Here is a 27,381-nt window from a genome sequence, read left to right on the forward strand (position 1 = left end):
AGCAAACCAACCCCACAGCATTATCGAAACTCTCCCATATTTGATTTTAGGGAGGAATGTTGTAGGAATGCTTAATTTGGTGATACATTACTGTAGATATTGTTTTTCAATGGGACAAGCAAAACAAATACCTGGAGATGTTTTGTTGTTGAAAAGTGCAAGGGTGACAACTGTAGCCAGGGATTGCACATGCTGTCTAGACAAACCCAGAGGGGTTGCAACTTTTTATGTGTAAGAGGTTGAGACAGCAGAAAAGAGGAAATACATTTGAGATTAGGATGGAGATTAAGAGGTATGGAATAGGTATATAAGGAAGCAGAGCTGAGTGAAAGAGAGCATCTGAAGCAAGGAGAAGCAAGAATAGAGGAAAAAGACGACATTTACATACACCAAGGTAAAACCCAAATATTTGATTCTGTAATGAGAAAATGCACCTCTCTCTTATTTGTCTCTGAGTGTGCCGGAGTCTGGTTGCGCGCCCCCACACATCGGAACTCCCAGTTTCCTTTATAAAATATATTTAATTAACGTTGCTCTTTTCCCAACAGCTGAAGAGAAGTGAAGGTCCCATGATGAAGGTCCTTCCCATTCTGGCCGTGATGCTACTCGGGACGTCTGCCATGGTGCTCAATGGTCTAAACTCCACCGGTACAGTAGCCTTCCCTCATCATCTCAACACCACAGTGACTGATGTAGATTCTCTCAGTAGAAGATGTATTTTCAAGGCCGGTTACCCTGACCGAGAATAAGCCTAATCCTGGACTGAAAAGCACGCTCAAATTAGAATAGCCATGTGAAGTTCTATGTCTGCCCACATAAGAAAATATATGCTATAGTATACATGTAAATACTATAGTATTCACTGCAGCGTGAATACTATAGGGGTCTAAGACAGACCCCGACTCTGCTCTTTTCTATAACCTGTAGGGAACACAATATTTGGTATATACTTGGCATGTAGGTTTCTCACTTATGGGTGGAAAAAATCAATTGCAATATGGGTGAGGGAAATGGGCAGGTTATATGCACATAAGATAGTATAGTATTTACTATAGTTTTTAAAAAGTGTAGTGTTTTGCGGAAAATACTGTACTATTTACAACAGTGTTTTTTGTGTGGATAATACTGTAGTATTTACTATAGAATTCTACAACATTCTATAGTAAGTACTACACATGCTTGAGAGATACAACAGTGTGTAGTGTAGTGTTCCACAGTTTACTATGGAATTCTATAGTAAGTACTGTAAGATTCTATAGTAAACTGTAGTTTTTTTTTCATGTGGGTGGGAAACCAGCCCTGTGAGTATATGGACGGAGCCTCTCTCATATCCGTCCTTTTAATCTCTCCCTTGTTCTCCCCTTGTCCTTTTAGAACCTAGGCAGGTCTCTGGGAAGGTCAAGGACTTTCCTCACTGTCCTGGCCATTCTACCTGGTATAAACTGGGGCACAAATGTGTTAAGCACTTCAAGGAGGAATTGGACTTTCAATCTGCTGAGGTAAATTCAGACTTCTCTAAGGTTTTAGTCTACAGACCCATGTTCTCTCAGTTACTTGACCTTTATTTAGGCAAGAGAGTCCCATTGAGACCAATGTCTCTTTTGGTTAAAGGTAGACATACCGTAGTGAACCTCTGTATCTCTACATGATACGCAAAGTGACCACCATAACTAACTCTCAAAGCCGCATGCTGTACTCTAGTTCAGGTTATCCACTCCATTGTCTTTACCCGTTTCCAGTGTTGTGCATTAGTGTCTAAGGCTAAATGGATTTTGATGATGACAACTCTCTCTTTCGTTTTCTCATTCATTCATTCTCACCCACACAGGGTTTCTGCCACTCTCAAAAGGACACATCTCATCTGATATCAATCCACTCCAGCCAGGAGAACAAGGATGTGGACGTTTTTGCTCAGACGTTCAGCAGAGATTCCCCTCGCATCTGGCTTGGCGGTTTTACAGTATCTGACCCCCTTCAGGTGGTGGTTTTAGACTAAAAAGGGGCAGTTTCCCGGACACAGATTGACCTGGACTAAAAATGATTATTGATGGAGTTTCTTTATTGAGTCTGCTTTTTAGTCCAGGACTAGGCTTAATCGGTATCCAGGAAACCAACCCATAGTGTTCATCATTCAACTTGATCATCATTATAAAAACCAGGTGGACAACAGTGTTCATGCCCCCCAACGCCTTCTGTCATTATGCTTGATCTCTGTCTCTCTCTCTCTCTCTCTGTCTGTCTGTCTGTCTGTCTGTCTGTCTGTCTGTCTGTCTGTCTGTCTGTCTGTCTGTCTGTCTCGGTCGGTCTGTCTCTCTCTGTATCGCTCTCTCTTTCTCTCTCTCTCATAGCCTCACCGCTACCTTTGGACTGATGGGTCCCCCATGGACTACTATTCCTGGCTTCAGAACCCCAGGCAGCCATCCGGTGACGGACAGTGCATGGAAATGAACTGGCAGCGTAAGCAAGAGAAGTCAGGGATAATGGGAGGGGAGGGAAGGCAGGCAGAGAGGGAGGGAGTCTTTTTTAAATTTAACTGGGCAAGTCAGTTAAGAACAAATTCTTATTTAAAATGACAGCCTACCCTGGCCAAACCCTAACCAGGACGACGCTGGGCCAATTGTTCACCGCCCTATGGGACACCCAATCACAGCTGGTTGTGATACAGCCTGGAATTGGACCAGCGCCGGTAGTGACACCTCTAGCACTGAGATGCAGTACCTTAGACCGCTGCGCCACTCGGGAGTAGGGGGCAAGGGAAAAAGGGGACATGACAGAGCGACTTACAAGAGCAATTAGGGTTAATTACCTTAATCAAGGGCACATCGACAGATTTCTCACCTTGTCAGCTCTGGGATTTGAACCAACGCTCTTAACCGCTAAGCTACCAGCTACACCAAATTTAGTATGCTGATGTATTCAGAATTGTGTTAACTATTGTGGAAAAGGGAGTGGGATGTTTTTGATTTCAAGTATGAAAAATCTTATAGCTTTGTGTTATATAGATCAGTGGCCATGTGGTAAGAGTGACTGTCATGAGTTTGGATGGTTGGGGGTTCGATCCCAGGTTGAATCATACCAAAAAGCAGACAGATTCCTCATTGCTTGGCACTCAGCATTAAAGTGAAGTTTTGAGGGTAAGGCCCTGCGATAGACTAGTGTCCTGGTGGTGTACTTGTATTTAATGATACGTCAAAAGCCTCATGCTACAGAAACAGTAGATCTGGCTTGGACAAGGCTGCTTCGCTACTAATGCAGCTCAAAACTCTCTAAAAGGGATTTAATAATGGATAAAACTAACTTTTTCATTTTATCTCTCCATCTCTATTTATCTAGGCAAAGGGGACTGGAATGATTACCCGTGCAGACAAACCAATTACTTTCTGTGTGCCTTCATACCTGGTTAAAGAGAGGAAACGAAGAGGAGGAGGGGATGTTGGAAAAAGGGAATGAGGAGGTTTATCATTTAAAGTAGATGACAGATGAGCAGTATAGCAGTATATACTACCTGTCAGATACGCTTTGCATTACAGCTTTCTCAGACATCACGACCCCAGGACCCTGTAAAATGTTAGAGAAAACCCACTGCTCAAAGACTAAGCCTTTGTCAGCTAAAAGTTTTCACCATCACAGTCAGTTTCAGTCCGCCCAAAGATTTAATGAAACAACTGATTGTATTAGAAACTTCTAAACACTTTGCATTTGAGAATTCTATCTAGGCCTATTGTCAGAAAACAGTAAAACAGATATTTTCTTTAGGAATGTAGTGGAGTAAAAGTATGTTGTCAAACATATAAATAGTAAAGTAAAGTACAGATCCCCCAGAAAACGACATAAGTAGTACTTTACACCACTGCATTTGAGAATCCTATCGAGGCCTATTGTCAGAAAACAGTGCAACCTAATCTATTTTCAGGGGGAATCGTGTTGATGAAATGCTGCTTCACTTGTTTGTACTATGAAACACTGTGCATTGCTTGACTAGCAAATAAAAAAGGAATACAACAATATCTTCATGAATCAATAATCATTGCATGACTTTCTTTTGTTGACCTGACCTTATTTAGCAACCAGATGGGGACAAGGGGTCAAGACAAAACAATACAGCCTCATCTTATTTTTAGATGGACAACCCACTGGGTGGACTTGACAGATTTAGAATTTAACCTACTACCTTTCCATTCGGTGCCCTGTTTGAGTAGTGTGCCCAAAACAGAGAGCATGCGTGATATTTACTTTGCGTGTGTTTTTATGCATGCTATTGATCAGAGAGAGAGATTAATCTAAACATCAGCACCACAGGTAACTTCCACAAAACTGTGAACGAGCTGAGAGACAAGGCAAGAAGGACCTTTTCTATGTCATCAAAAGGAACATCAAATTCGACATACTTATTAGGATCTGGCTAAAAATACTTGAATCAGTTATAGAACCCATTCCCCTTTATGGTTGTGAGGTCTGTTGTCCGCTCACCAACCAAGCATTCACAAAATGGGACAAACACCAAATTGAGACTCTGGAAGCAATTCCCAAACCTTCCATAACAAAGCCATCACCTTCCAGAGAGATGAACCTGGAGAAGAGTCCCCTAAGCAAGCTGAACCCACAGAGACCCAGGACAGCAACACAATTAGACCCAACCAAATCATGAGAAAACAAGAAAGTATTTCTTGACACATTGGAAATAATTATTTAAAAAACAGAGCAAACTAGAATGCTAATTGGCCCTGAACAGAGAGTACACAGTGGCAGAATACCTGACCACTGTGACTGACCTAAACTTAAGGACTATGCCTTGCTATTGAGAAAGGCCACCATAGCCTGTCTTCTCTTGAGAGCCAGGTCTGCCTATGTGCAACACTGCCCACAAAACCTTCTGACAAATATACAGTATGACAATATTAGAGACACATATTTCCTTTAGATTACACAGATCCACAAAGAATTTGAAAACAAACCCCATTTTGGGTGAAATATCACTGTGCCATCACAGCAGCAAGACTGTGACCTAATTGCCACAAGAAAAGGGCAACCAGTGAAGAACAAACACCATTGTAAATGCAACCCATATTTATGTTTGTTTATTTTCCCTTTCCTACTTTCACTATTTGCACATCGTTACAACACTGTATATACACGGAATGTGACATTTGAAATGTCTTTATTCTGCTGCCTGTGACTGGAACGAATTGCAAAAATCGCTGAAGTTGGAGACTTTTATCTCCCTCACCAACTTCAAACATCAGCTATCTGAGCAGCTAACCGATCGCTGCAGCTGTACATAGTCTATTGGTAAATAGTCCACCCATTTTCACCTACCTCATCCCCATACTGTTTTTATTTACTTTTCTGCTCTTTTGCACACCAATATCTCTACCTGTACATGACCATCTGATCATTTATCACTCCAGTGTTAATCTGCAAAATTGTAATTATTCGCCTACCTCCTCATGCCTTTTGCACACAATGTATATAGACTCCCCCTTTTTTTCTACTGTGCTATTGACTTGTTAATTGTTTATTCCATGTGTAACTCTGTGTTGTCTGTTCACACTGCTATGCTTTATCTTGGCCAGGTCGCAGTTGCAAATGAGAACTTGTTCTCAACTAGCCTACCTGGTTAAATAAAGGTGAAATAAAAAAAAATAAAAAATTATATTGGAACTTCTGTGAATGTAATGTTTACTGTAAATTTGTATTGTGTATTTCACGTTCGTTTATTATTGTTAGAGGAATTCTAAATCCCTATATGTTTTATAGCCTAAATCAAATTCGCACTCTTTCTATTTCGTTAATGAGTTGTAAATTCATTAATTATGCATGAAATAGATCGAGACGAGTCTTAAAAGTCAGGTAACAGCGTTTATTACAAGAGAGTACTGAAGCAAAATACAAAGAACCTTACATTTTAAAGAGACAACATAAAATGACATCATCAGTTTCTCACACCCTCTCCGATCCACACAATAGCGCAGTGTCTTCAGTTCTGGAGATCTTCTTCTACTCCCCTCATAAAACAAACATTCCATTCTGTCTAAAAGACATCTTCTCCTCCACTAATGGAACATCAAAGACCATTCTTATCTGTCAGAAAAGATATATCATCCCTCTCCCTTAAACTTCCCGCAAGGTACAGACAATTAATTTGTTTTACTTACATTTTCAGTAACAGCTTAACCAAAAACCCATACATTTCATACCATAACATAATATTATTAGAATAAATGGTTCTAATTGAAATGTATACATTATTAATCATTTCAACTATAATTTCCTCCAACAATTATCTACTTTACTTGCTTTGGCAATGTTAACATATATGTTTCCCACGCCAATAAAGCCATATTGAACAGACATTTTGTAAATAATATTGCTTTTTTTGTTTGTTTAATGGCCATTTCATGTATCGTTCCATTTCATTAAAGAACATGAGTAACCACCACGCTGCATTTTGGTCCGACTCTCTTTCGACAGACGAACGCCGTTACACTTTGAAGCTTATTTTTGGCCAAGTCACTGGATGAATCAGTAGGCTAATGAATTGTAATGGTCTAATTTGGTAACCGTTTAATTAGTAATTTGTAGATTAGAATATCTCTTCTTGATAGTTTAGAGATTGTGACAGTGGCAACACAGTTTTGAAGATGAAGGACCGACTGGGACAGTTGAAGGCGGTAAGCTTAGTCTTTTTATACACTTGTTCATGCTTTCGTGGCCTTGCTTGCTATTAACTTAACATATAACCGTTGCTAATCATATAGAATGATATAATAGGGATGGGGGCGTATCTGATTTACTCGTTTGTTGTTGTCGAGGTATCTGATTTAGGAGTGTGTTTTTGTCGAGGTATCAGATTTACGAGTTTGTTTTCGTGCAACAGATGCAGTTGGTTCCGGATGAGCGGTTTGACCACACTGTTTGATCCCATTTTCAGGCCTAGAAAAGCAGAAATAGTCTAGTTTAACATTGGGCTAATAAACATGAGAGTATTAAGTTATTCTATGAAGTAGGTAGGACTAATTGGGGTGTGATGATATTTAGGCTGTTTATTGGTGGTGCGTTACAAATGGAGGTGGGTGGGTAGAGAGAGGGGAACAGAAGGGTTGATTAAGGAAATATGAAATGATTGTTTTATCCTAATTTCCTCCACCTCTTCCAAGGTCTCAAGGTTATCGATGTACTGTAGGTTATTCATTGCAGCTTGTGTGCATCGCAAGCCTTATTCTGTCTGGTAATTATTTTTATAAAACTTTACAGTGGATTTAAAACACATTGTTTCACTGACATAAAAACCACAAAAAAGCATGTGAGTGTGATTATCTCACTACAAACCTACCACCACAACAACTCTGCTGGCTCTGTGTGTGTGTGTCAACAGAGAAGTGATGTGGCTGGGGACGATGTGGAGGTTCCAGTGGAGAACCAAGCCTTTATGGATGACTTCTTCGCCCAGGTATTTCTGACCATATGTCACGACTTCCACTGAAGTCAGTCCCTCTCCTTGTTCGGGCAGCGTTCGGCGGTCGACGTCACCGGTCTTCTAACCATCGCCACTCCACCTTTCATTTTCCATTTGTTTTGTCCTCTTTTCTCGCACACCTGGTTTACATCTCCTCATGATTACTATGTGTATTTAGCCCTCTGTTCCCTCCATGTCTGTGTGGGGTATTGTTTATTGTCTAGGTTGGCACGCTTCCGGCTGGTTTGCGCCTGGTTTTATTTGTTACCCGTGATTTGTGGCAGCTGGTACTTCGTACTCGGATGTTGTACTTTGTGCTGCCTCACTTGTTCTTTGGGCATTTGTTTTTGTGACGCGGTTGGGTTCTGTTCTTACGAGAGGTCGACCGATTACGATTAACAATTATTGGAGGACCAAAAAAGCCATTACCGATTTACATTTACATTTACATTTAAGTCGTTTAGCAGACGCTCTTATCCCGAGCGACTTACAAATTGGTGCATTCACCTTATGACATCCAGTGGAACAGTCACTTTACAACAGTGCATCTAAATCTTAAAAGGGGGGGGGGTGAGAAGGATTACTTATCCTATCCTAGGTATTCCTTAAAGAGGTGGGGTTTCAGGTGTCTCCGGAAGGTGGTAATTGACTCCGCTGTCCTGGCGTCGTGAGGGAGTTTGTTCCACCATTGGGGGGCCAGAGCAGCGAACAGTTTTGACTGGGCTGAGCGGGAACTGTGCTTCCTCAGTGGTAGGGAGGCGAGCAGGCCAGAGGTGGATGAACGCAGTGCCCTTGTTTGGGTGTAGGGCCTGATCAGAGCCTGGAGGTACTGAGGTGCCGTTCCCTCACAGCTCCGTAGGCAAGCACCATGGTCTTGTAGCGGATGCGAGCTTCAACTGGAAGCCAGTGGAGAGAGCGGAGGAGCGGGGTGACGTGAGAGAACTTGGGAAGGTTGAACACCAGACGGGCTGCGGCGTTCTGGATGAGTTGTAGGGGTTTAATGGCACAGGCAGGGAGCCCAGCCAACAGCGAGTTGCAGTAATCCAGACGGGAGATGACAAGTGCCTGGATTAGGACCTGCGCCGCTTCCTGTGTGAGGCAGGGTCGTACTCTGCGGATGTTGTAGAGCATGAACCTACAGGAACGGGCCACCGCCTTGATGTTAGTTGAGAACGACAGGGTGTTGTCCAGGATCACGCCAAGGTTCTTAGCGCTCTGGGAGGAGGACACAATGGAGTTGTCAACCGTGATGGCGAGATCATGGAACGGGCAGTCCTTCCCCGGGAGGAAGAGCAGCTCCGTCTTGCCGAGGTTCAGCTTGAGGTGGTGATCCGTCATCCACACTGATATGTCTGCCAGACATGCAGAGATGCGATTCGCCAGCTGGTCATCAGAAGGGGGAAAGGAGAAGATTAATTGTGTGTCGTCTGCATAGCAATGATAGGAGAGACCATGTGAGGTTATGACAGAGCCAAGTGACTTGGTGTATAGCGAGAATAGGAGAGGGCCTAGAACAGAGCCCTGGGGGACACCAGTGGTGAGAGCGCGTGGTGAGGAGACAGATTCTCGCCACGCCACCTGGTAGGAGCGACCTGTCAGGTAGGACGCAATCCAAGCGTGGGCCGCGCCGGAGATGCCCAACTCGGAGAGGGTGGAGAGGAGGATCTGATGGTTCACAGTATCGAAGGCAGCCGATAGGTCTAGAAGGATGAGAGCAGAGGAGAGAGAGTTAGCTTTAGCAGTGCGGAGCGCCTCCGTGATACAGAGAAGAGCAGTCTCAGTTGAATGACTAGTCTTGAAACCTGACTGATTTGGATCAAGAAGGTCATTCTGAGAGAGATAGCGGGAGAGCTGGCCAAGGACGGCACGTTCAAGAGTTTTGGAGAGAAAAGAAAGAAGGGATACTGGTCTGTAGTTGTTGACATCGGAGGGATCGAGTGTAGGTTTTTTCAGAAGGGGTGCAACTCTCGCTCTCTTGAAGACGGAAGGGACGTAGCCAGCGGTCAGAGATGATTTGATGAGCGAGGTGAGGTAAGGGAGAAGGTCTCCGGAAATGGTCTGGAGAAGAGAGGAGGGGATAGGGTCAAGCGGGCAGGTTGTTGAGCGGCCGGCCGTCACAAGACACGAGATTTCATCTGGAGAGAGAGGGGAGAAAGAGGTCAGAGCACAGGGTAGGGCAGTGTGAGCAGAACCAGCGGTGTCGTTTGACTTAGCAAACGAGGATCGGATGTCGTCGACCTTCTTTTCAAAATGGTTGACGAAGTCATCTGCAGAGAGGGAGGAGGGGGGAGGATTCAGGAGGGAGGAGAAGGTGGCAAAGAGCTTCCTAGGGTTAGAGGCGGAAGCTTGGAATTTAGAGTGGTAGAAAGTGGCTTTAGCAGCAGAGACAGAAGAGGAAAATGTAGAGAGGAGGGAGCGAAAGGATGCCAGGTCCGCAGGGAGGTGAGTTTTCCTCCATTTCTGCTCGGCTGCCCGGAGCACTGTTCTGTGAGCTCGCAATGAGTCGTCGAGCCACGGAGCGGGAGGGGAGGACCGAGCCGGCCTGGAGGATAGGGGACATAGAGAGTCAAAGGATGCAGAAAGGGAGGAGAGGAGGGTTGAGGAGGCAGAATCAGGAGATAGGTTGGAGAAGGTTTGAGCAGAGGGAAGAGATGATAGGATGGAAGAGGAGAGAGTAGCGGGGGAGAGAGAGCGAAGGTTGGGACGGCGCGATACCATCCGAGTAGGGGCAGTGTGGGAAGTGTTGGATGAGAGCGAGAGGGAAAAGGATACAAGGTAGTGGTCGGAGACTTGGAGGGGAGTTGCAATGAGGTTAGTGGAAGAACAGCATCTAGTAAAGATGAGGTCGAGCGTATTGCCTGCCTTGTGAGTAGGGGGAATGTGAGAGGGTGAGGTCAAAAGAGGAGAGGAGTGGAAAGAAGGAGGCAGAGAGGAATGAGTCAAAGGTAGACGTGGGGAGGTTAAAGTCGCCCAGAACTGTGAGAGGTGAGCCGTCCTCAGGAAAGGAGCTTATCAAGGCATCAAGCTCATTGATGAACTCTCCGAGGGAACCTGGAGGGCGATAAATGATAAAGATGTTAAGCTTAAAAGGGCTGGTAACTGTGACAGCATGGAATTCAAAGGAGGCGATAGACAGATGGGTAAGGGGAGAAAGAGAGAATGACCACTTGGGAGAGATGAGGATCCCGGTGCCACCACCCCGCTGACCAGAAGCTCTCGGGGTGTGCGAGAACACGTGGGCGGACGAAGAGAGAGCAGTAGGAGTGGCAGTGTTATCTGTGATGATCCATGTTTCCGTCAGTGCCAAGAAGTCGAGGGACTGGAGGGAGGCATAGGCTGAGAGATGAACTCTGCCTTGTTGGCCGCAGATCGGCAGTTCCAGAGGCTACCGGAGACCTGGAACTCCACGTGGGTCGTGCGCGCTGGGACCACCAGATTAGGGTGGCCGCGGCCATGCGGTGTGGAGCGTTTGTATGGTCTGTGCAGAGAGGAGAGAACAGGGATAGACAGACACATAGTTGACAGGCTACAGAAGAGGCTACGCTAATGCAAAGGAGATTGGAATGACAAGTGGACTACACGTCTCGAATGTTCAGAAAGTTAAGCTTACGTAGCAAGAATCTTATTGACTAAAATGATTAAAATGATACAGTACTGCTGAAGTAGGCTAGCTGGCAGTGGCTGCGTTGTTGACTTTGTAGGCTAGCTGGTATTTAGCCTATGATCTACATGATCTGTCTCTGTGTGTAAAATAAAGTGGTTAATGGGAACCTAACTCACAGCTAAAAAAATTCAAGATAGCTGTAGTATCTGGCTGATTTAAAAAAATGTATTTGTAATAATGACAATTACAACAATACTGAATGAACACTTATTTTAACTTAATATAATACATCAATAAAATAAAATCACGTGTATCCCCTGTCACAGGCGGAGACGGCGGCTATGGAGACATGTCTCTGAATCCCTGCATCAGGGGTACATTCAGTCCTCCACTTCACCCGTCTCCTCAAGTTTATTTTTTGTGAAGAAGAAGGAGGGAGGTCTGTGCCCGTGTATTGACTATCGAGCCCTAAACCAGATCACTGTGAAGTACAGTTACCTGCTACCTCTCATCGCCACAGCGATTGAGTCAATGCACGCTTCTTCACCAAACTAGATCTCAGGAGCACTTACAACCTGGTGCTTATCCGGGAGGGAGACGAGTGGAAGATAGAGTTCAGTACTACCTCAGGGCATTATGAGTACCTCATCATGCGGTACGGGTAGTCTTCCGAGCCACTTTTTTTTTTGCACTGAAAAATGAAGAAAAAAAACTTATAGGGAGAAATGCAGGTATTTAACTAATTAAACAACAAAGAATATGATCTACATGATCTGTCTCTGTGTGTAAAATAAAGTGGTTAATGGGAACCTAACTCACAGCTAAAAAAATTCAAGATAGCTGTAGTATCTGGGATCTACATCTGTTTATATTAGTTACTATGCTGTTACTAAGCAGTAATGTATTACGGCAGTGTTACGTTACTACACCTAATAGGAAATGCACATGCGCACTGGGGTGCCGGGAACTGTAGAGCACGGGGGTTTTGACTAATCGAAAACTAACTGTACTCCCGTCTCCTGCCTGGTCATTTCTCCACAACACAAATATTACATTGGTGACGAGGTGATTAAACTACATAAACGGACATTGTTTGAAGGGAAGAATGTTGCGTGAGTAATGAAACTCAAAATAATTATGTAATTCGTCAGTTATTTTTTATTTTCTTTCGCCAGTAGAGAAGGCTAAGCACTGCGAGCACTGCTAGTACAGTATTCTGGAGCTGCCAAGTAGCAAGCCTATTGGAGTCCAGAATAGCGACACTGCCCTCTGGTGGTTAAATTTTAAAAAACTGTCTCATTGAACCCATTGAAATTAGGCGATCTCAGTGGAGAAATATTGTCAAGGGAAAAAAGGAAGAAGGGACGTAACATGGTGTGTACATTAATACAAATGAGTGCAGTGAATGAAGTAATTGCAGAAACTTCTGAAGTGAAGAAGTAGATGAATATTCAGAAAATTAAGGAATATAAGGAAACTGAACAATGAACTGTGAAAATGGCAACCATTGGTCGAGTACCAGAGTTTGAGGCTACAAAAGAGGATTTTGATTCCTATTTGGAGCGTTTTGAGCGTTGGCTGGCTGCAAATGAAATCAAAGATGAAAAGAAAGACGTATTTCTCAGTGTTTTGGGTCCAACTGAGTATGGATTGCTGAAAGGTCTCATTGAACCAATGAAAGCAGTGGAGTTGAACTATGCAGAACAGACTGAAACGCTTTCAAGGTATTTCAAGCCTAAGCCAATTCTCATTGCAGAACGTTTCAGATTTTACCAACGTCACCAGAGTCAAGGGGAAACCGTGGCTGACTACATCCTTGCTTTGAAAAGGCTGGCAAGTACATGTGAGTTTGCACGATTTCGTGATGATGCTCTCCGAGACAAGTTTGTATGTGGTCTCACAGGTGAAGCATATCACAGAAGGCTCCTGTCAGAGAAGGACCTGACCTTTAAGAAAGCCTGTGATATAGCACTTGGACTCGAGCTTGCCCACAGGGATACTATTGAGCTATCGGGACATGCAGTATGTCAGAAAGGTGTTCACAAGGTCAGTGATGCACGTGGTGAAAAAAGCTCACAAAAGTCAGACTTTTTTCAGTCCTGTCCTCAAGTTTACACAAGAACAAAGCAGCCCACATCTCAAAGGTCTAAGCCAAGTTGAAACAGATGTGGGGGAGATAATCATCAGCACAGTGAATGTCGATTCCAAAAGGAAAAGTGCCACAATTGTGGAAAGGTTGGACATTTACAGAGAGTGTGTAAAGCCTCGAAACGCACAGCAAGAGCGCAGAGACGAGGAAGGTACAACTGAAACAGTATTGGAACTGTTCACAGTGTACACAGCTCAACAACTAAAAGATGGAATCTATCTCAACATGGAGTTAGCGGGAAAACCAGTAAAAATGCAGCACCGGAGCGTCTGTATATCTGGTTCCAGAGAGACTCTACAAAGAAAAACTGAAAGAGTGCCCTCTTCAGCCCGTGTCCATCCGCCTTTCTTCATACACTGGTGACACTATTCCTGTGCTAGGGCAGATCTAGGTACCAGTCCGGTATGAGGGGAAGGAGTGGACGCTACCGCTTGTCATTGTTAAAGGAGAAAAATCAGCCTTGCTAGATGGAAACTGGCTACAAAAGATCAAGTTGAACTGGGGAGAAATCTTCAGTCTCAGAAATGACAAACCAGTGAGTCAGGCTACACTCACTAACATGCTGGAGACGCACAAATAACTTTTAAAAGATGGCTACGGTGAAATACAAGACTTCACAGCAAAAGTCAGAGTGCAAGAAGGAACCAAGCCTATCGTTCACAAACCACGTCCGGTTCCCTATGCTCTTAAGGAAGCAGTAGAGAAGGAACTGGAACACCTACAGAAGAATAGCATAATCACGAAAGTAGCGAGGAGCGACTGGGCCGCTCCGATTGGTGTAGTCCCAAAGAAAGACAAGACCGTCAGAATGTGCGGTGACTACAATGTTACAGTAAATCGCTGCATACAACCAGAGGAATATCCACTACCAAACGCTGAAGATCTGTTTGCCACTCTAGCTGGTGGGAAGGTTTTCAGTAAGCTGGACCTGGCATTCGCTTATCAGCAACTGAAGCTGGATCCGGAGTCAGAACAGTATCTGAACATCAATACACACAAGGGGCTATTCAGATTCAATCGCTTGGCCTATGGAATCTCGACAGCTCCAGCGATATTCCAACACACAATGGATCAGATCTTGGACGGTAGAGACAATGTTGTGTGCTTCATGGACGACATCCTCGTGTCAGCACCAAACATTGCAGAGCACCTTGTAGTGCTGGACAAAGTGATGTCAAGACTGGAGAAATACGGAGTGAGAATGAAACGCAGCAAGTGTGAGTTCCTCCAGGACTCAGTGGAGTATCTCGGATACAAAATTGATGCACAAGGCCTGCACCCAAACAACAGCAAGGTGGAAGCAATCGTAAACGCACCAGCACCCACAAATATCTCAGAGCTGAGGTCATTTTTGGGGCTCCTGAACTATTATGGAAAGTTTTTGGCAAACTTGTCCACATTGTTGCATCCGCTTCACCAACTGCTGCAGGCCGATACAACGTGGAATTGGTCCCCACAATGCGAAGAAGCATTCAAGACTTGCAAACAGCGTCTGCTAGAGAGCAAGTGGCTTACCCACTATAACACAGAGATGAAGCTGAGACTCGCGTGTGATGCATCTCCATACGGAGAAGGAGCCGTCACCTCACATGTTCTACCTTCAGGTGAAGAACACCTTATTGCATTTGCATCAAGGACTCTGTCACCAAGTGAGAAAAATTATGCTCAAATTGAGAAGGAAGCCCTGAGCATAATATTCGGAGTGAAGAAGTTTCACAAATACCTCTACGGAAGGAAGTTCCAACTGCTGACAGATCACAAGCCTCTGTTGGCCAGCCTTGGACCAAAATCAGCTATACCAACCCTTGCTGCACTTCGAATGCAACGTTGGGCTCTGATATTGTTAGACTACGACAACGAGATTGAGTACAGACGATCCAGTGATCATGCAAATGCCGATGCACTATCGAGACTACCGTGCAATAGTGACTCCGACAGTGAAGATGATAGAGCAGTCTTCCAGATCTCTCTCATTGATGAACTGCCCATATCTGCTTCTGACATAGCAGAGGAAACAAGGAAAGACCCCGTGCTTTCCAAAGTCTTGGACTTAGCATTAGGCGGATGGCCAACCTTCGTAAATGACGATAACCTTCGTCCATTCATCGACAAGAAAGACCAGTTGTCCACTGATCAAGGGTGTGTTCTGTGGGGATCAAGGGTGGTGGTACCTCACAAATTCCAGAGGAGACTGCTATCTGACCTGCATGAGGGACATCCAGGGATCATTCGAATGAAAGCACTCGCTCGCAGTTATCTGTGGTGGCCCGGACTGGATCAGGACATTCAACAGCATGTAGGCCACTGCTCACCTTGTGAAGCTGTTCGCAACAAGCCTGCTGCTGCACCTCTTCATCCATGGTCCTGGGCTGCTACACCTTGGGAACGCATCCATGTGGATCACGCCGAAATTGACAAGCAACATTTCCTTGTTGTCGTCGATGTCCATTCCAAGTGGATGGAAGTGTTCCCTACTCAACTGACCACAGCTGAGAAGACCATCAATCTTCTCAGACATCTGTTTGCATCCTTTGGACTAGTCAAGGAGCTCGTATCGGACAATGGCCCTCCGTTCGGGTCAAATGATTTTTAAATGTTTCTCAAGAACAACGGAGTAAGGCACATCCTGTCACCACCTTACCATCCGGCATCAAACAGAGCAGCGGAGAGAGCCATGCAAACCTTTTAAGAAGGCCTGGACAAGACTCGAGGTTCAGTCTGTGCCCGTCCACCAAAGGCTTCCCCGGTTCCTGTTTACTTACCGTAACACCCCACACACAGTAGCGGAATGTACACCAGCTGAACAGTTTCTGAAACGCCAACCACGTACCCGCCTGACATTGTTGAAACCAGATCTGTCAAGCACTGTGGCAAAGCACCAGCTACAGCAGAAGAAAGCTCATGACAGACACTCAAAGACTGTCAGAGAATTCAAAGAGGAAGAGAGGTTGATGGTACGTGATTTCAGACACCCTTAGCACCTGTGGAACTCAGGAGTGATCTTGCAACGCAGAGGACCTTTGACTTACCAAGTCCAAATTGGTCATCGACAGGTCAACAACGTTCATGTGGATCATCTGCTACGGTCCAACGCCCCAGCAGAGACATGCCGAGAGAACAAGAACAATAACGACCCCCAGGACTATTCTCCTGACTGTGGACGTACGGGAGAGACAGAGCCTGACCTTCCACCCGAACCTGGCCCACCACAGGAAGCCCAGGAGGAGCGGAGATATCCTATTCGACAGCGAAGGGCACCTCAAAAGCTTGACCTGTGAGTTGAGCTGGTTAAGGAGGTAACAGACAGTAAAACAAACACTTTAATATGTCCTAGATAAAAGGAAAGACAAAGGACATTACCTGGGTTAGTTATTAGGACACAAACTCCATCTTCGGGGCAGAATAATCCCCTGGATTTGTGCTGGGCTCTGAAAAGTCTGCTTAAACCCAGTAGTTGAAAAATGTTTAAGAATGCATTGTTCAGATATTGCATTAGTAGTTACCTAACATATTTACCTTGTTCTCTGGGAGTTAAACACTATGGGGGAGGAGTGTAGTATCTGGGATCTACATCTGTTTATATTAGTTACTGTGCTGTTACTAAGCAGTAATGCATTACGGCAGTGTTACGTTACTACACCTAATAGGAAAAGGATTTGCTTGATCGTAGCTAGCTACATAGCTAGCTACATAGCCGTCCTTGTATCAAAGATAATTGTGTAGTCTAGAGCGATTTTCTAGGTTAGCTAGCCAGCTATTGTCGTTCTTTTAACGCAACGTAACGTAATCAACACTGCTAGCTAGCCAGCTAGCCCCCGAATAGTAGCACTGTAGAAACTATTACAACGACTTGATTAGTGTAGTGTCAACAACGCAGCCACTGCCAGCTAGCCTACTTCAGCAGTACTGTATCATTTTAATCATTTTAGTCAATAAGATTCTTGCTACGTAAGCTTAACTTTCTGAACATTCGAGACGTGTAGTCCACTTGTCATTCCAATCTCCTTTGCATTAGCGTAGCCTCTTCTGTAGCCTGTCAACTATGTGTCTGTCTATCCCTGTTCTCTCCTCTCTGCACAGACCATACAAACGCTCCACACCGCATGGCCGCGGCCACCCTAATCTGGTGGTCCCAGCGCGCACGACCCACGTGGAGTTCCAGGTCTCCGGTAGCCTCTGGAACTGCCGATCTGCGGCCAACAAGGCAGAGTTCATCTCAGCCTATGCCTCCCTCCAGTCCCTCGACTTCTTGGCACTGACGGAAACATGGATCATCACAGATAACACTGCCACTCCTACTGCTCTCTCTTCGTCCGCCCACGTGTTCTCGCACACCCCGAGAGCTTCTGGTCAGCGGGGTGGTGGCACCGGGATCCTCATCTCTCCCAAGTGGTCATTCTCTCTTTCTCCCCTTACCCATCTGTCTATCGCCTCCTTTGAATTCCATGCTGTCACAGTTACCAGCCTTTTCAAGCTTAACATCCTTATCATTTATCGCCCTCCAGGTTCCCTCGGAGAGTTCATCAATGAGCTTGATGCCTTGATAAGCTCCTTTCCTGAGGACGGCTCACCTCTCACAGTTCTGGGCGACTTTAACCTCCCCACGTCTACCTTTGACTCATTCCTCTCTGCCTCCTTCTTTCCACTCCTCTCCTCTTTTGACCTCACCCTCTCACCTTCCCCCTACTCACAAGGCAGGCAATACGCTCGACCTCATCTTTACTAGATGCTGTTCTTCCACTAACCCCATTGCAACTCCCCTCCAAGTCTCCGACCACTACCTTGTATCCTTTTCCCTCTCGCTCTCATCCAACACTTCCCACACTGCCCCTACTCGGATGGTATCGCGCCGTCCCAACCTTCGCTCTCTCTCCCCCCGCTACTCTCTCCTCTTCCATCCTATCATCTCTTCCCTCTGCTCAAACCTTCTCCAACCTATCTCCTGATTCTGCCTCCTCAACCCTCCTCTCCTCCCTTTCTGCATCCTTTGACTCTCTATGTCCCCTATCCTCCAGGCCGGCACGGTCCTCCCTCCCGCTCCGTGGCTCGACGACTCATTGCGAGCTCACAGAACAGGGCTCCGGGCAGCCGAGCGGAAATGGAGGAAAACTCGCCTCCCTGCGGACCTGGCATCCTTTCACTCCCTCCTCTCTACATTTCCTCTGTCTCTGCTGCTAAAGCCACTTTCTACCACTCTAAATTCCAAGCATCTGCCTCTAACCCTAGGAAGCTATTTGCCACCTTCTCCTCCCTCCTGAATCCTCCCCTCCCCCTCCTCCCTCTCTGCAGATGACTTTTGAAAAGAAGGTCCCATCCGATCCTCTTTGCAGATGACCGCTGGTTCTGCTCAACCATTTTGAAGATGAAATCTTGAAGGTCAACCTGCCCGCTTTACCCTATCCCCTCCTCTCTTCTCCAGACCATTTCCGAGACCTCCTCACCTCGCTTCAACTCATCCCTGACCGCTGGCTAAGTCAAAAAAACCTACACTCGACCCTCCGACAACAACTACAGACCAGTATCCCTTCTTTCTTTTCTCTCCAAAACTCTTGAACGTTCTGCCAGCTCTACACTGAATGACCCCAAATCAGTCCCTAGTCATTCAACTGCTCTGACCTCCGCACTTTCTCCCTCCTCTGCTCAGATGAAAACCATCAGATCCTCCTCTCCACCCTCTCCGAGTTGGGCATCTCCGTCTTACCTGACAGGTCGCTCCTACCAGGTGGCGTGGCCTGTCTCCTATCACCACTGGTGTCCCCCAGGGCTCTGTTCTAGGCCCTACACCACCAGTCACTTGGCTCTGTCATAACCTCACATGGTCTCTCCTATCATTGCTATGCAGACGACACACAATTAATCTTCTCCTTTCCCCCTTCTGATGACCAGGTGGCGAATCACATCTCTGCATGTCTGGCAGACATATCAGTGTGGATGACGGATCACCACCTCAAGCTGAACCTCGGCAAGACAGAGCTGCTCTTCCTCCCGGGGAAGGACTGCCCGTTCCATGATCTCGCCATCACGGTTGACAACTCCATTGTGTCCTCCTCCCAGAGCGCTAAGAACCTTGGCGTGATCCTGGACAACACCCTGTCGTTCTCAACTAACATCAAGGCGGTGGCCCGTTCCTGTAGGTTCATGCTCTACAACATCCGCAGAGTACGACCCTGCCTCACACAGGAAGCGGCGCAGGTCCTAATCCAGGCACTTGTCATCTCCCGTCTGGATTACTGCAACTCGCTGTTGGCTGGGCTCCCTGCCTGTGCCATTAAACCCCTACAACTCATCCAGAACGCCGCAGCCCGTCTGGTGTTCAACCTTCCCAAGTTCTCTCACGTCACCCCGCTCCTCCGCTCTCTCCACTGGCTTCCAGTTGAAGCTCGCATCCGCTACAAGACCATGGTGCTTGCCTACGGAGCTGTGAGGGGAACGGCACCTCAGTACCTCCAGGCTCTGATCAGGCCCTACACCCAAACAAGGGCACTGCGTTCATCCACCTCTGGCCTGCTCGCCTCCCTACCACTGAGGAAGTACAGTTCCCGCTCAGCCCAGTCAAAACTGTTCGCTGCTCTGGCCCCCCAATGGTGGAACAAACTCCCTTACGACGCCAGGACAGCGGAGTCAATCACCACCTTCCGGAGACACCTGAAACCCCACCTCTTTAAGGAATACCTAGGATAGGATAAGTAATCCTTCTCACCCCTCCCCCCCTAAAAGATTTAGATGCACTATTGTAAAGTGGCTGTTCCACTGGATGTCATAAGGTGAATGCACCAATTTGTAAGTCGCTCTGGATAAGAGCGTCTGCTAAATGACTTAAATGTAAATGTAATGTAAATGAAATGCACATGCGCACTGGGGTACCGCGAACTGTAGAGCACGAGGGGTTTTGACTAAACGAAAATTAACTGTACTCCCGTCTCCTGCCTGGTCATTTCTCCACAACACAAATATTACAGTGACCAATACATTTTATTTGAACTTTAGCTAGCAGGTTAAGTTTAGGAGAGAGGTTAAAGGTTTAGGGGAAGGGTTAGCTAGTATGCTAAGTAGTTGCAAAGTAGCAAAAAAGTAAGTGATTGTTAAAATGGTGATGAGATTCAAACGCGCATATTTTGGTTACTAGACGTTCGCCGTATGAACCTACCTATCTACCCCGACCAACCGCCCTCCTATCATATTTGCCTTAAGTAACTTTCTGTCTTAAGTAACCATGCCAAACGTAACATATCATACGAATGAGTGTCCTGGGTGTAGTTTACAATGCCAGCCTAGTCTGAGACCGGGCTGGTTTTTCTTGATAACCTTTATAACCTGCTGATTTCATGATGCCTTACACATGTTCAAGGTCCCCAGTACCAGAGGCAGCAAAGCAACCCCACCCCACTCTTTCTAATTGGTCTATTAACTGGTCCTGTATGGCTCAGTTGGTAGAGCATGGTGCTCTTACTATCAGGGTAGTGGGTTCAATTCCTGGAGTCTTCCCCACATAAAATGTATGCACGCATGAATGCAAGTTGCTCTGACAAAAGTGTCTGCTAACAGACGTATAAAATATAGAACTCATTTAATACCTGTTGTTGTCACCAGGCAGATGACAAACAGGCTGAAATTTCAGCTGTTCTTTTCTAACAGCTCTTACACTTAAAGGGCATTAGCCACAATTTAACAGTATTATTCCAACCTCATAGTATGGAAGTATATATAAAATAAAGTGTTTGATTGCACTGGGCCTTTAAAAGAAGATGCCGCAGGCCATTTGAAAGCATGATTTATTTTACATAGAGTCCACAAGTATGTAACCTTTGTACATTTCTCATGAAAAAAAACCCATTGAACTCTGTGTTTGCAGAAGGCTAATATATCTACTAGAGTTTGAGGATAATAATAATTATAATAATTATAATAGAGCAACACACACGTGCCTGAGTCTATCATGTGCCAACTGTGGTTGTGTAACGTATTCTAACTAAATGAAAACACTCTGCCCTTAAAACACAAAGAGTAGGACTGTGTCCCAAAAGCCACCCTATTCCTTTTATAGGGCATTACTTTTGACCAGAGTCTTATGGGCCCTGGTCAAAAGTAGTGCACTATGTAGGAGGTAAGGTACCATTTGGAACACAGTGTATGTAGAAGAAGAAGAGTCAGCCAGCCTGTCCGTCTATCGATAGAGATAATCAGCTTGTATGTTGGCAAAGATCTCGGCCTCCCACTTGTCAAGCAGTTCCCCTTTGTTGTGGGTCTCTGTAGAAAACAAAAAAGATAACCAAGTTAGATGTCAGTGCTTGACTATCTTCAGGCGTAATTTAGTGAGGAAACTGTGACACTTTTACACTCTCTATTCTATAGGCATTTTGAGTCTTCTATCAAAATGCCCGATAATGCTTGTAGGAGATGTCACGGCGACGTTGGTCAGCTGAGGTTATGTGCAGAAACACGTCATGGAGTCTAATGGTCGTCTTGCGCCGAACTGTGTATGTGCAGGCCGTCAAATCAAAGGCCCTCCTTCGATATGAAGTTGTTTTGACAAATGAAAACGTTAGTTTGTCACAAGGTTGGAGTAATAACATGTTCAACTACTGAAGACATTGGCTCCAATCTAAGTTGTGCTTTTTAGATTGAGAAAATGAAAAACGAAGGAATCATTTTTCACTTCTCTCATTGGCTTCTCAAATGGCAAACCCCGGCCTGGTCTGCTTTGTCTGTGTCACAAGCATTCTCAGAAGTCTCATGATGTTGTGACTCTGGGTTTAGAAACTCGGTGCTAGTATAGTTTTCTCAACCGACACTTATCGGCCTCTTCGAGTAAACATTAGCCATGTTAAGAAATGCATCATAGACCAGCGCTCTTACATAAGACATGTAACTCCAGATAAAGTGTGGTCCAGCCAACCCCGCTGGCGACAATGTACAAACCTCCAAAATGACCTGCACAATAACAAAGGTAATGCGTCTCTTTCAGGTGCTCACAAGCTAATTTCACAACAAACTCGTTACATTGTACAATACAAAAGTAACCCCTCGTCGTAACAATAGCTATGTTTCCATTAACTTGTCCAGTGAATTTGTTGACACTTAGAACGTTTACAAAGGAAATACATTTGACAATGCCTGCTACGATGTGTTTCCATTTAACAGTCTTGTCTCGATTTAAACAACTGGACATAATGACATCACAACAAAACAATTCAAATAAACTGCAGTGTCGAATAAAAATGAAGTTGTTGAAGTGTTTGCCATTTAGGGAAATTGTGCATCAATAAATTGGTGACAGCCTGCATGCCCTCCCTCCTGCACTACCTTCAGAAATTATTCACGCCCCTTGACTTTTGCCAAATTTTGTTGTGGTACAGCCTGAATATAAAATCGATTAAATTGAGATTTTGTGTTTGGCTAACTCTTGGCAAATTCTTCTGTATACCAACCCTATCTTGTCACAACTCAACTGATTGGCTCAAACACATTACGAAGGAAAGAAATTCCACAAATGAACTTTTAACAAGGCACACCCGTTAATTGAAATGCATTCCAGGTGACTACCTCATGAAGCTGGTTGAGAGAATGCCAAGAATGCCAATTATAAAATATATTTGGTTCCTACATGATTCCATATGTGTTATTTCATAGTTTTGACGTCTTCACTATTATTCTACAATGTAGAAAATAGTACAAATAAAGAAAAACCCTTGAATAAGTAGGTGTGTGCAAACTTTTGACTGGTACTGTACATACAGTGCACTCAGAAAGTATTCAGACCCCTTGACTTTTCCACATTTTGTTATGTTACAGCCTTATTGTAAAATGGATGAACTATTTGTTTTCTCATTAATCTACACACAATACCCCATAATGACAAAGCAAAAACATGTTTTTAGAAATGTTTGCACAAAAAAAGCTGAAATATCACATTTACATAAGTAAATCTTTAACTCAGTACTTTGTTGAAGCACCTTTGGAGTCTTCTTGGGTATGATGCAACAAGCTTGAAGTACCTGTATTCAGAGAGTTTCTCCCATTCTTCTCTGCAGATCCAATTTTGCTCACTCTTCAGCTGTAAACTGCTCCCAATTCTTCAATGTTTGATGGTTGCCTTTGACCAACTGCTGTTTTCAGATCTCATCGTAAGTTTTCGATGGGACACAGATCTGGACTCATTGGTGGCCACTCCAGTCCAGTGTTTCTTCTTGAACCATTCCTGGGTGCTTTTTTATGTTCTTGGGTCCGTTGTCCTGCTGGATACCCACAACCTTCGACAGAGACCTAGTTTTTGGACACCGTGTTAAACACTCCACTCCAAAACCCCTTAATAATCTGCTGATTTCATGATGCCTTGCACATGTTCAAGGCCCCCAGTACCAGAGGCAGCAAACCAACCCCACAGCATTATCGAAACTCTGCCATATTTGATTTTAGGGAGGAATGTTGTAGGAATGCTTAATTTGGTGATACATTACTGTAGATATTGTTTTTCAATGGGACAAGCAAAACAAATACCTGGAGATGTTTTGTTGTTGAAAAGTGCAAGGGTGACAACTGTAGCCAGGGATTGCACATGCTGTCTAGACAAACCCAGAGGGGTTGCAACTTTTTATGTGTAAGAGGTTGAGACAGCAGAAAAGAGGAAATACATTTGAGATTAGGATGGAGATTAAGAGGTATGGAATAGGTATATAAGGAAGCAGAGCTGAGTGAAAGAGAGCATCTGAAGCAAGGAGAAGCAAGAATAGAGGAAAAAGACGACATTTACATACACCAAGGTAAAACCCAAATATTTGATTCTGTAATGAGAAAATGCACCTCTCTCTTATTTGTCTCTGAGTGTGCCGCAGTCTGGTTGCGCGCCCCCACACATCGGAACTCCCAGTTTCCTTTAGAAAATATATTTAATTAACGTTGCTCTTTTCCCAACAGCTGAAGAGAAGTGAAGGTCCCATGATGAAGGTCCTACCCATTCTGGCCGTGATGCTACTCGGGACGTCTGCCATGGTGCTCAATGGTCTAAACTCCACCGGTACAGTAGCCTTCCCTCATCATCTCAACACCACAGTGACTGATGTAGATTCTCTCAGTAGAAGATGTATTTTCAAGGCCGGTTACCCTGACCGAGAATAAGCCTAATCCTGGACTGAAAAGCACGCTCAAATTAGAATAGCCATGTGAAGTTCTATGTCTGCCCACATAAGAAAATATATGCTATAGTATACATGTAAATACTATAGTATTCACTGCAGCGTGAATACTATAGGGGTCTAAGACAGACCCCGACTCTGCTCTTTTCTATAACCTGTAGGGAACACAATATTTGGTATATACTTGGCATGTAGGTTTCTCACTTATGGGTGGAAAAAATAAATTGCAATATGTGTGAGGGAAATGGGCAGGTTATATGCACATAAGATAGTATAGTATTTACTATAGTTTTTAAAAAGTGTAGTGTTTTGCGGAAAATACTGTACTATTTACAACAGTGTTTTTTGTGTGGATAATACTGTAGTATTTACTATAGAATTCTACAACATTCTATAGTAAGTACTACACATGCTTGAGAGATACAACAGTGTGTAGTGTAGTGTTCCACAGTTTACTATGGAATTCTATAGTAAGTACTGTAAGATTCTATAGTAAACTGTCGTTTTTTTTTTCATGTGGGTGGGAAACCAGCCCTGTGAGTATATGGACGGAGCCTCTCTCATATCCGTCCTTTTAATCTCTCCCTTGTTCTCCCCTTGTCCTTTTAGAACCTAGGCAGGTCTCTGGGAAGGTCAAGGACTTTCCTCACTGTCCTGGCCATTCTACCTGGTATAAACTGGGGCACAAATGTGTTAAGCACTTCAAGGAGGAATTGGACTTTCAATCTGCTGAGGTAAATTCAGACTTCTCTAAGGTTTTAGTCTACAGACCCATGTTCTCTCAGTTACTTGACCTTTATTTAGGCAAGAGAGTCCCATTGAGACCAGTGTCTCTTTTGGTTAAAGGTAGACATACCGTAGTGAACCTCTGTATCTCTACATGATACGCAAAGTGACCACCATAACTAACTCTCAAAGCCGCATGCTGTACTCTAGTTCAGGTTATCCACTCCATTGTCTTTACCCGTTTCCAGTGTTGTGCATTAGTGTCTAACGCTAAATGGATTTTGATGATGACAACTCTCTCTTTCGTTTTCTCATTCATTCATTCTCACCCACACAGGGTTTCTGCCACTCTCAAAAGGACAAATCTCATCTGATATCAATCCACTCCAGCCAGGAGAACAAGGATGTGGACGTTTTTGCTCAGACGTTCAGCAGAGATTCCCCTCGCATCTGGCTTGGCGGTTTTACAGTATCTGACCCCCTTCAGGTGGTGGTTTTAGACTAAAAAGGGGCAGTTTCCCGGACACAGATTGACCTGGACTAAAAATGATTATTGATGGAGTTTCTTTATTGAGTCTGCTTTTTAGTCCAGGACTAGGCTTAATCGGTATCCAGGAAACCAATCCATAGTGTTCATCATTCAACTTGATCATCATTATAAAAACCAGGTGGACAACAGTGTTCATGCCCCCCAACGCCTTCTGTCATTATGCTTGATCTCTCTCTCTCTCTCTCTCTCTCTGTCTGTCTGTCTGTCTCGGTCGGTCTGTCTCTCTCTGTATCGCTCTCTCTTTCTCTCTCTCTCATAGCCTCACCGCTACCTCTGGACTGATGGGTCCCCCATGGACTACTATTCCTGGCTTCAGAACCCCAGGCAGCCATCCGGTAACGGACAGTGCATGGAAATGAACTGGCAGCGTAAGCAAGAGAAGTCAGGGATAATGGGAGGGGAGGGAAGGCAGGCAGAGAGGGAGGGAGTCTTTTTTAAATTTAACTGGGCAAGTCAGTTAAGAACAAATTCTTATTTAAAATGACAGCTTACCCTGGCCAAACCCTAACCAGGATGACGCTGGGCCAATTGTTCACCGCCCTATGGGATACCCAATCACAGTTGGTTGTGATACAGCCTGGAATTGGACCAGTACCGGTAGTGACACCTCTAGCACTGAGATGCAGTACCTTAGACCGCTGCGCCACTCGGGAGTAGGGGGCAAGGGAAAAAGGGGACATGACAGAGCGACTTACAAGAGCAATTAGGGTTAATTACCTTAATCAAGGGCACATCGACAGATTTCTCACCTTGTCAGCTCTGGGATTTGAACCAACACTCTTAACCGCTAAGCTACCAGCTACACCAAATTTAGTATGCTGATGTATTCAGAATTGTGTTAACTATTGTGGAAAAGGGAGTGGGATGTTTTTGATTTCAAGTATGAAAAATCTTATAGCTTTGTGTTATATAGATCAGTGGCCATGTGGTAAGAGTGACTGTCCTGAGTTTGGATGGTTGGGGGTTCGATCCCAGGTCGAGTCATACCAAAAAGCAGACAGATTCCTCATTGCTTGGCACTCAGCATTAAAGTGAACTTTTGAGGGTAAGGCCCTGCGATAGACTAGTGTCCTGGTGGTGAACTTGTATTTAATGATACGTCAAAAGCCTCATGCTACAGAAACAGTAGATAGGCTCATGTAGATCTGGCTTGGACAAGGCTGCTTCGCTACTAATGCAGCTCAAAACTCTCTAAAAGGGATTTAATAATGGATAAAATTAACTTTTTCATTTTATCTCTCCATCTCTATTTATCTAGGCAAAGGGGACTGGAATGATTACCCGTGCAGCCAAACCAATTACTTTCTGTGTGCCTTCATACCTGGAAACGAAGAGGAGGAGGGGATGGTGGAAAAAGGGGAGTGGGAGGTTTATCATTTAAAGTAGATGACAGATGAGCAGTATAGCAGTATATACTACCTGTCAGATACGCTTTGCATTACAGCTTTCTCAGACATCACGACCCCAGGACCCTGTAAAATGTTAGAGAAAACCCACTGCTCAAAGACTAAGCCTTTGTCAGCTAAAAGTTTTCACCATCACAGTCAGTTTCAGTCCGCCCAAAGATTTAATGAAACAACTGATTGTATTAGAAACTTCTAAACACTTTGCATTTGAGAATTCTATCGAGGCCTATTGTCAGAAAACAGTGTAACCTAATCTATTTTCAGGGGGAATGGTGTTGATGAAATGCTGCTTCACTTGTTTGTACTATGAAACACTGTGCATTGCTTGACTAGCAAATAAAAAAGGAATACAACAATA

The 27,381-nt window shown here is 44.6% G+C and overlaps 1 protein-coding gene across 3 annotated transcripts; it reads left to right on the plus strand.

The window, feature by feature from the left end:
- The first annotated feature begins 241 nt into the window (after positions 1 to 241).
- LOC118362977 (echinoidin-like) lies at positions 242 to 27,381 on the plus strand. Of its 3 annotated transcripts, none has more exons than XM_035743729.2 (6): positions 242 to 394; positions 549 to 648; positions 1,375 to 1,499; positions 1,829 to 1,978; positions 2,349 to 2,457; positions 3,334 to 4,007. In XM_035743729.2, exons 2-6 carry the CDS (start codon positions 570 to 572, stop codon positions 3,402 to 3,404), a joined length of 534 nt encoding a protein of 177 aa, XP_035599622.2. In that variant the 5' UTR covers positions 242 to 394; positions 549 to 569; the 3' UTR covers positions 3,405 to 4,007. The 3 variants fall into 3 exon arrangements, with proteins under 3 accessions (XP_035599622.2, XP_052342606.1, XP_052342605.1); XM_052486646.1 differs by lacking the exons at positions 549 to 648; positions 1,375 to 1,499; positions 1,829 to 1,978; positions 2,349 to 2,457; positions 3,334 to 4,007 and adding exons at positions 24,124 to 24,223; positions 24,951 to 25,075; positions 25,405 to 25,554; positions 25,877 to 25,985; positions 26,876 to 27,381 and having other exon boundaries at positions 297 to 394; XM_052486645.1 differs by lacking the exons at positions 242 to 394; positions 549 to 648; positions 1,375 to 1,499; ... (1 more) ...; positions 2,349 to 2,457; positions 3,334 to 4,007 and adding exons at positions 23,847 to 23,969; positions 24,124 to 24,223; positions 24,951 to 25,075; ... (1 more) ...; positions 25,877 to 25,985; positions 26,876 to 27,381.

This window comes from Oncorhynchus keta, chromosome 29 (assembly GCF_023373465.1).
Source record: "Oncorhynchus keta strain PuntledgeMale-10-30-2019 chromosome 29, Oket_V2, whole genome shotgun sequence".
Lineage (NCBI taxonomy): Eukaryota > Metazoa > Chordata > Actinopteri > Salmoniformes > Salmonidae > Oncorhynchus > Oncorhynchus keta.

Bases quoted from the DNA above. Each gene is read 5' to 3' on its own strand.
- LOC118362977 (XM_052486646.1), top strand. From the start codon at position 24,145: ATGATGAAGGTCCTACCCATTCTGGCCGTGATGCTACTCGGGACGTCT. The intron at 24,224-24,950 runs GTACAGTAGCCT...TTGTCCTTTTAG, and splicing joins CAATGGTCTAAACTCCACCG to AACCTAGGCAGGTCTCTGGG. The intron at 25,076-25,404 runs GTAAATTCAGAC...TCACCCACACAG, and splicing joins TGGACTTTCAATCTGCTGAG to GGTTTCTGCCACTCTCAAAA.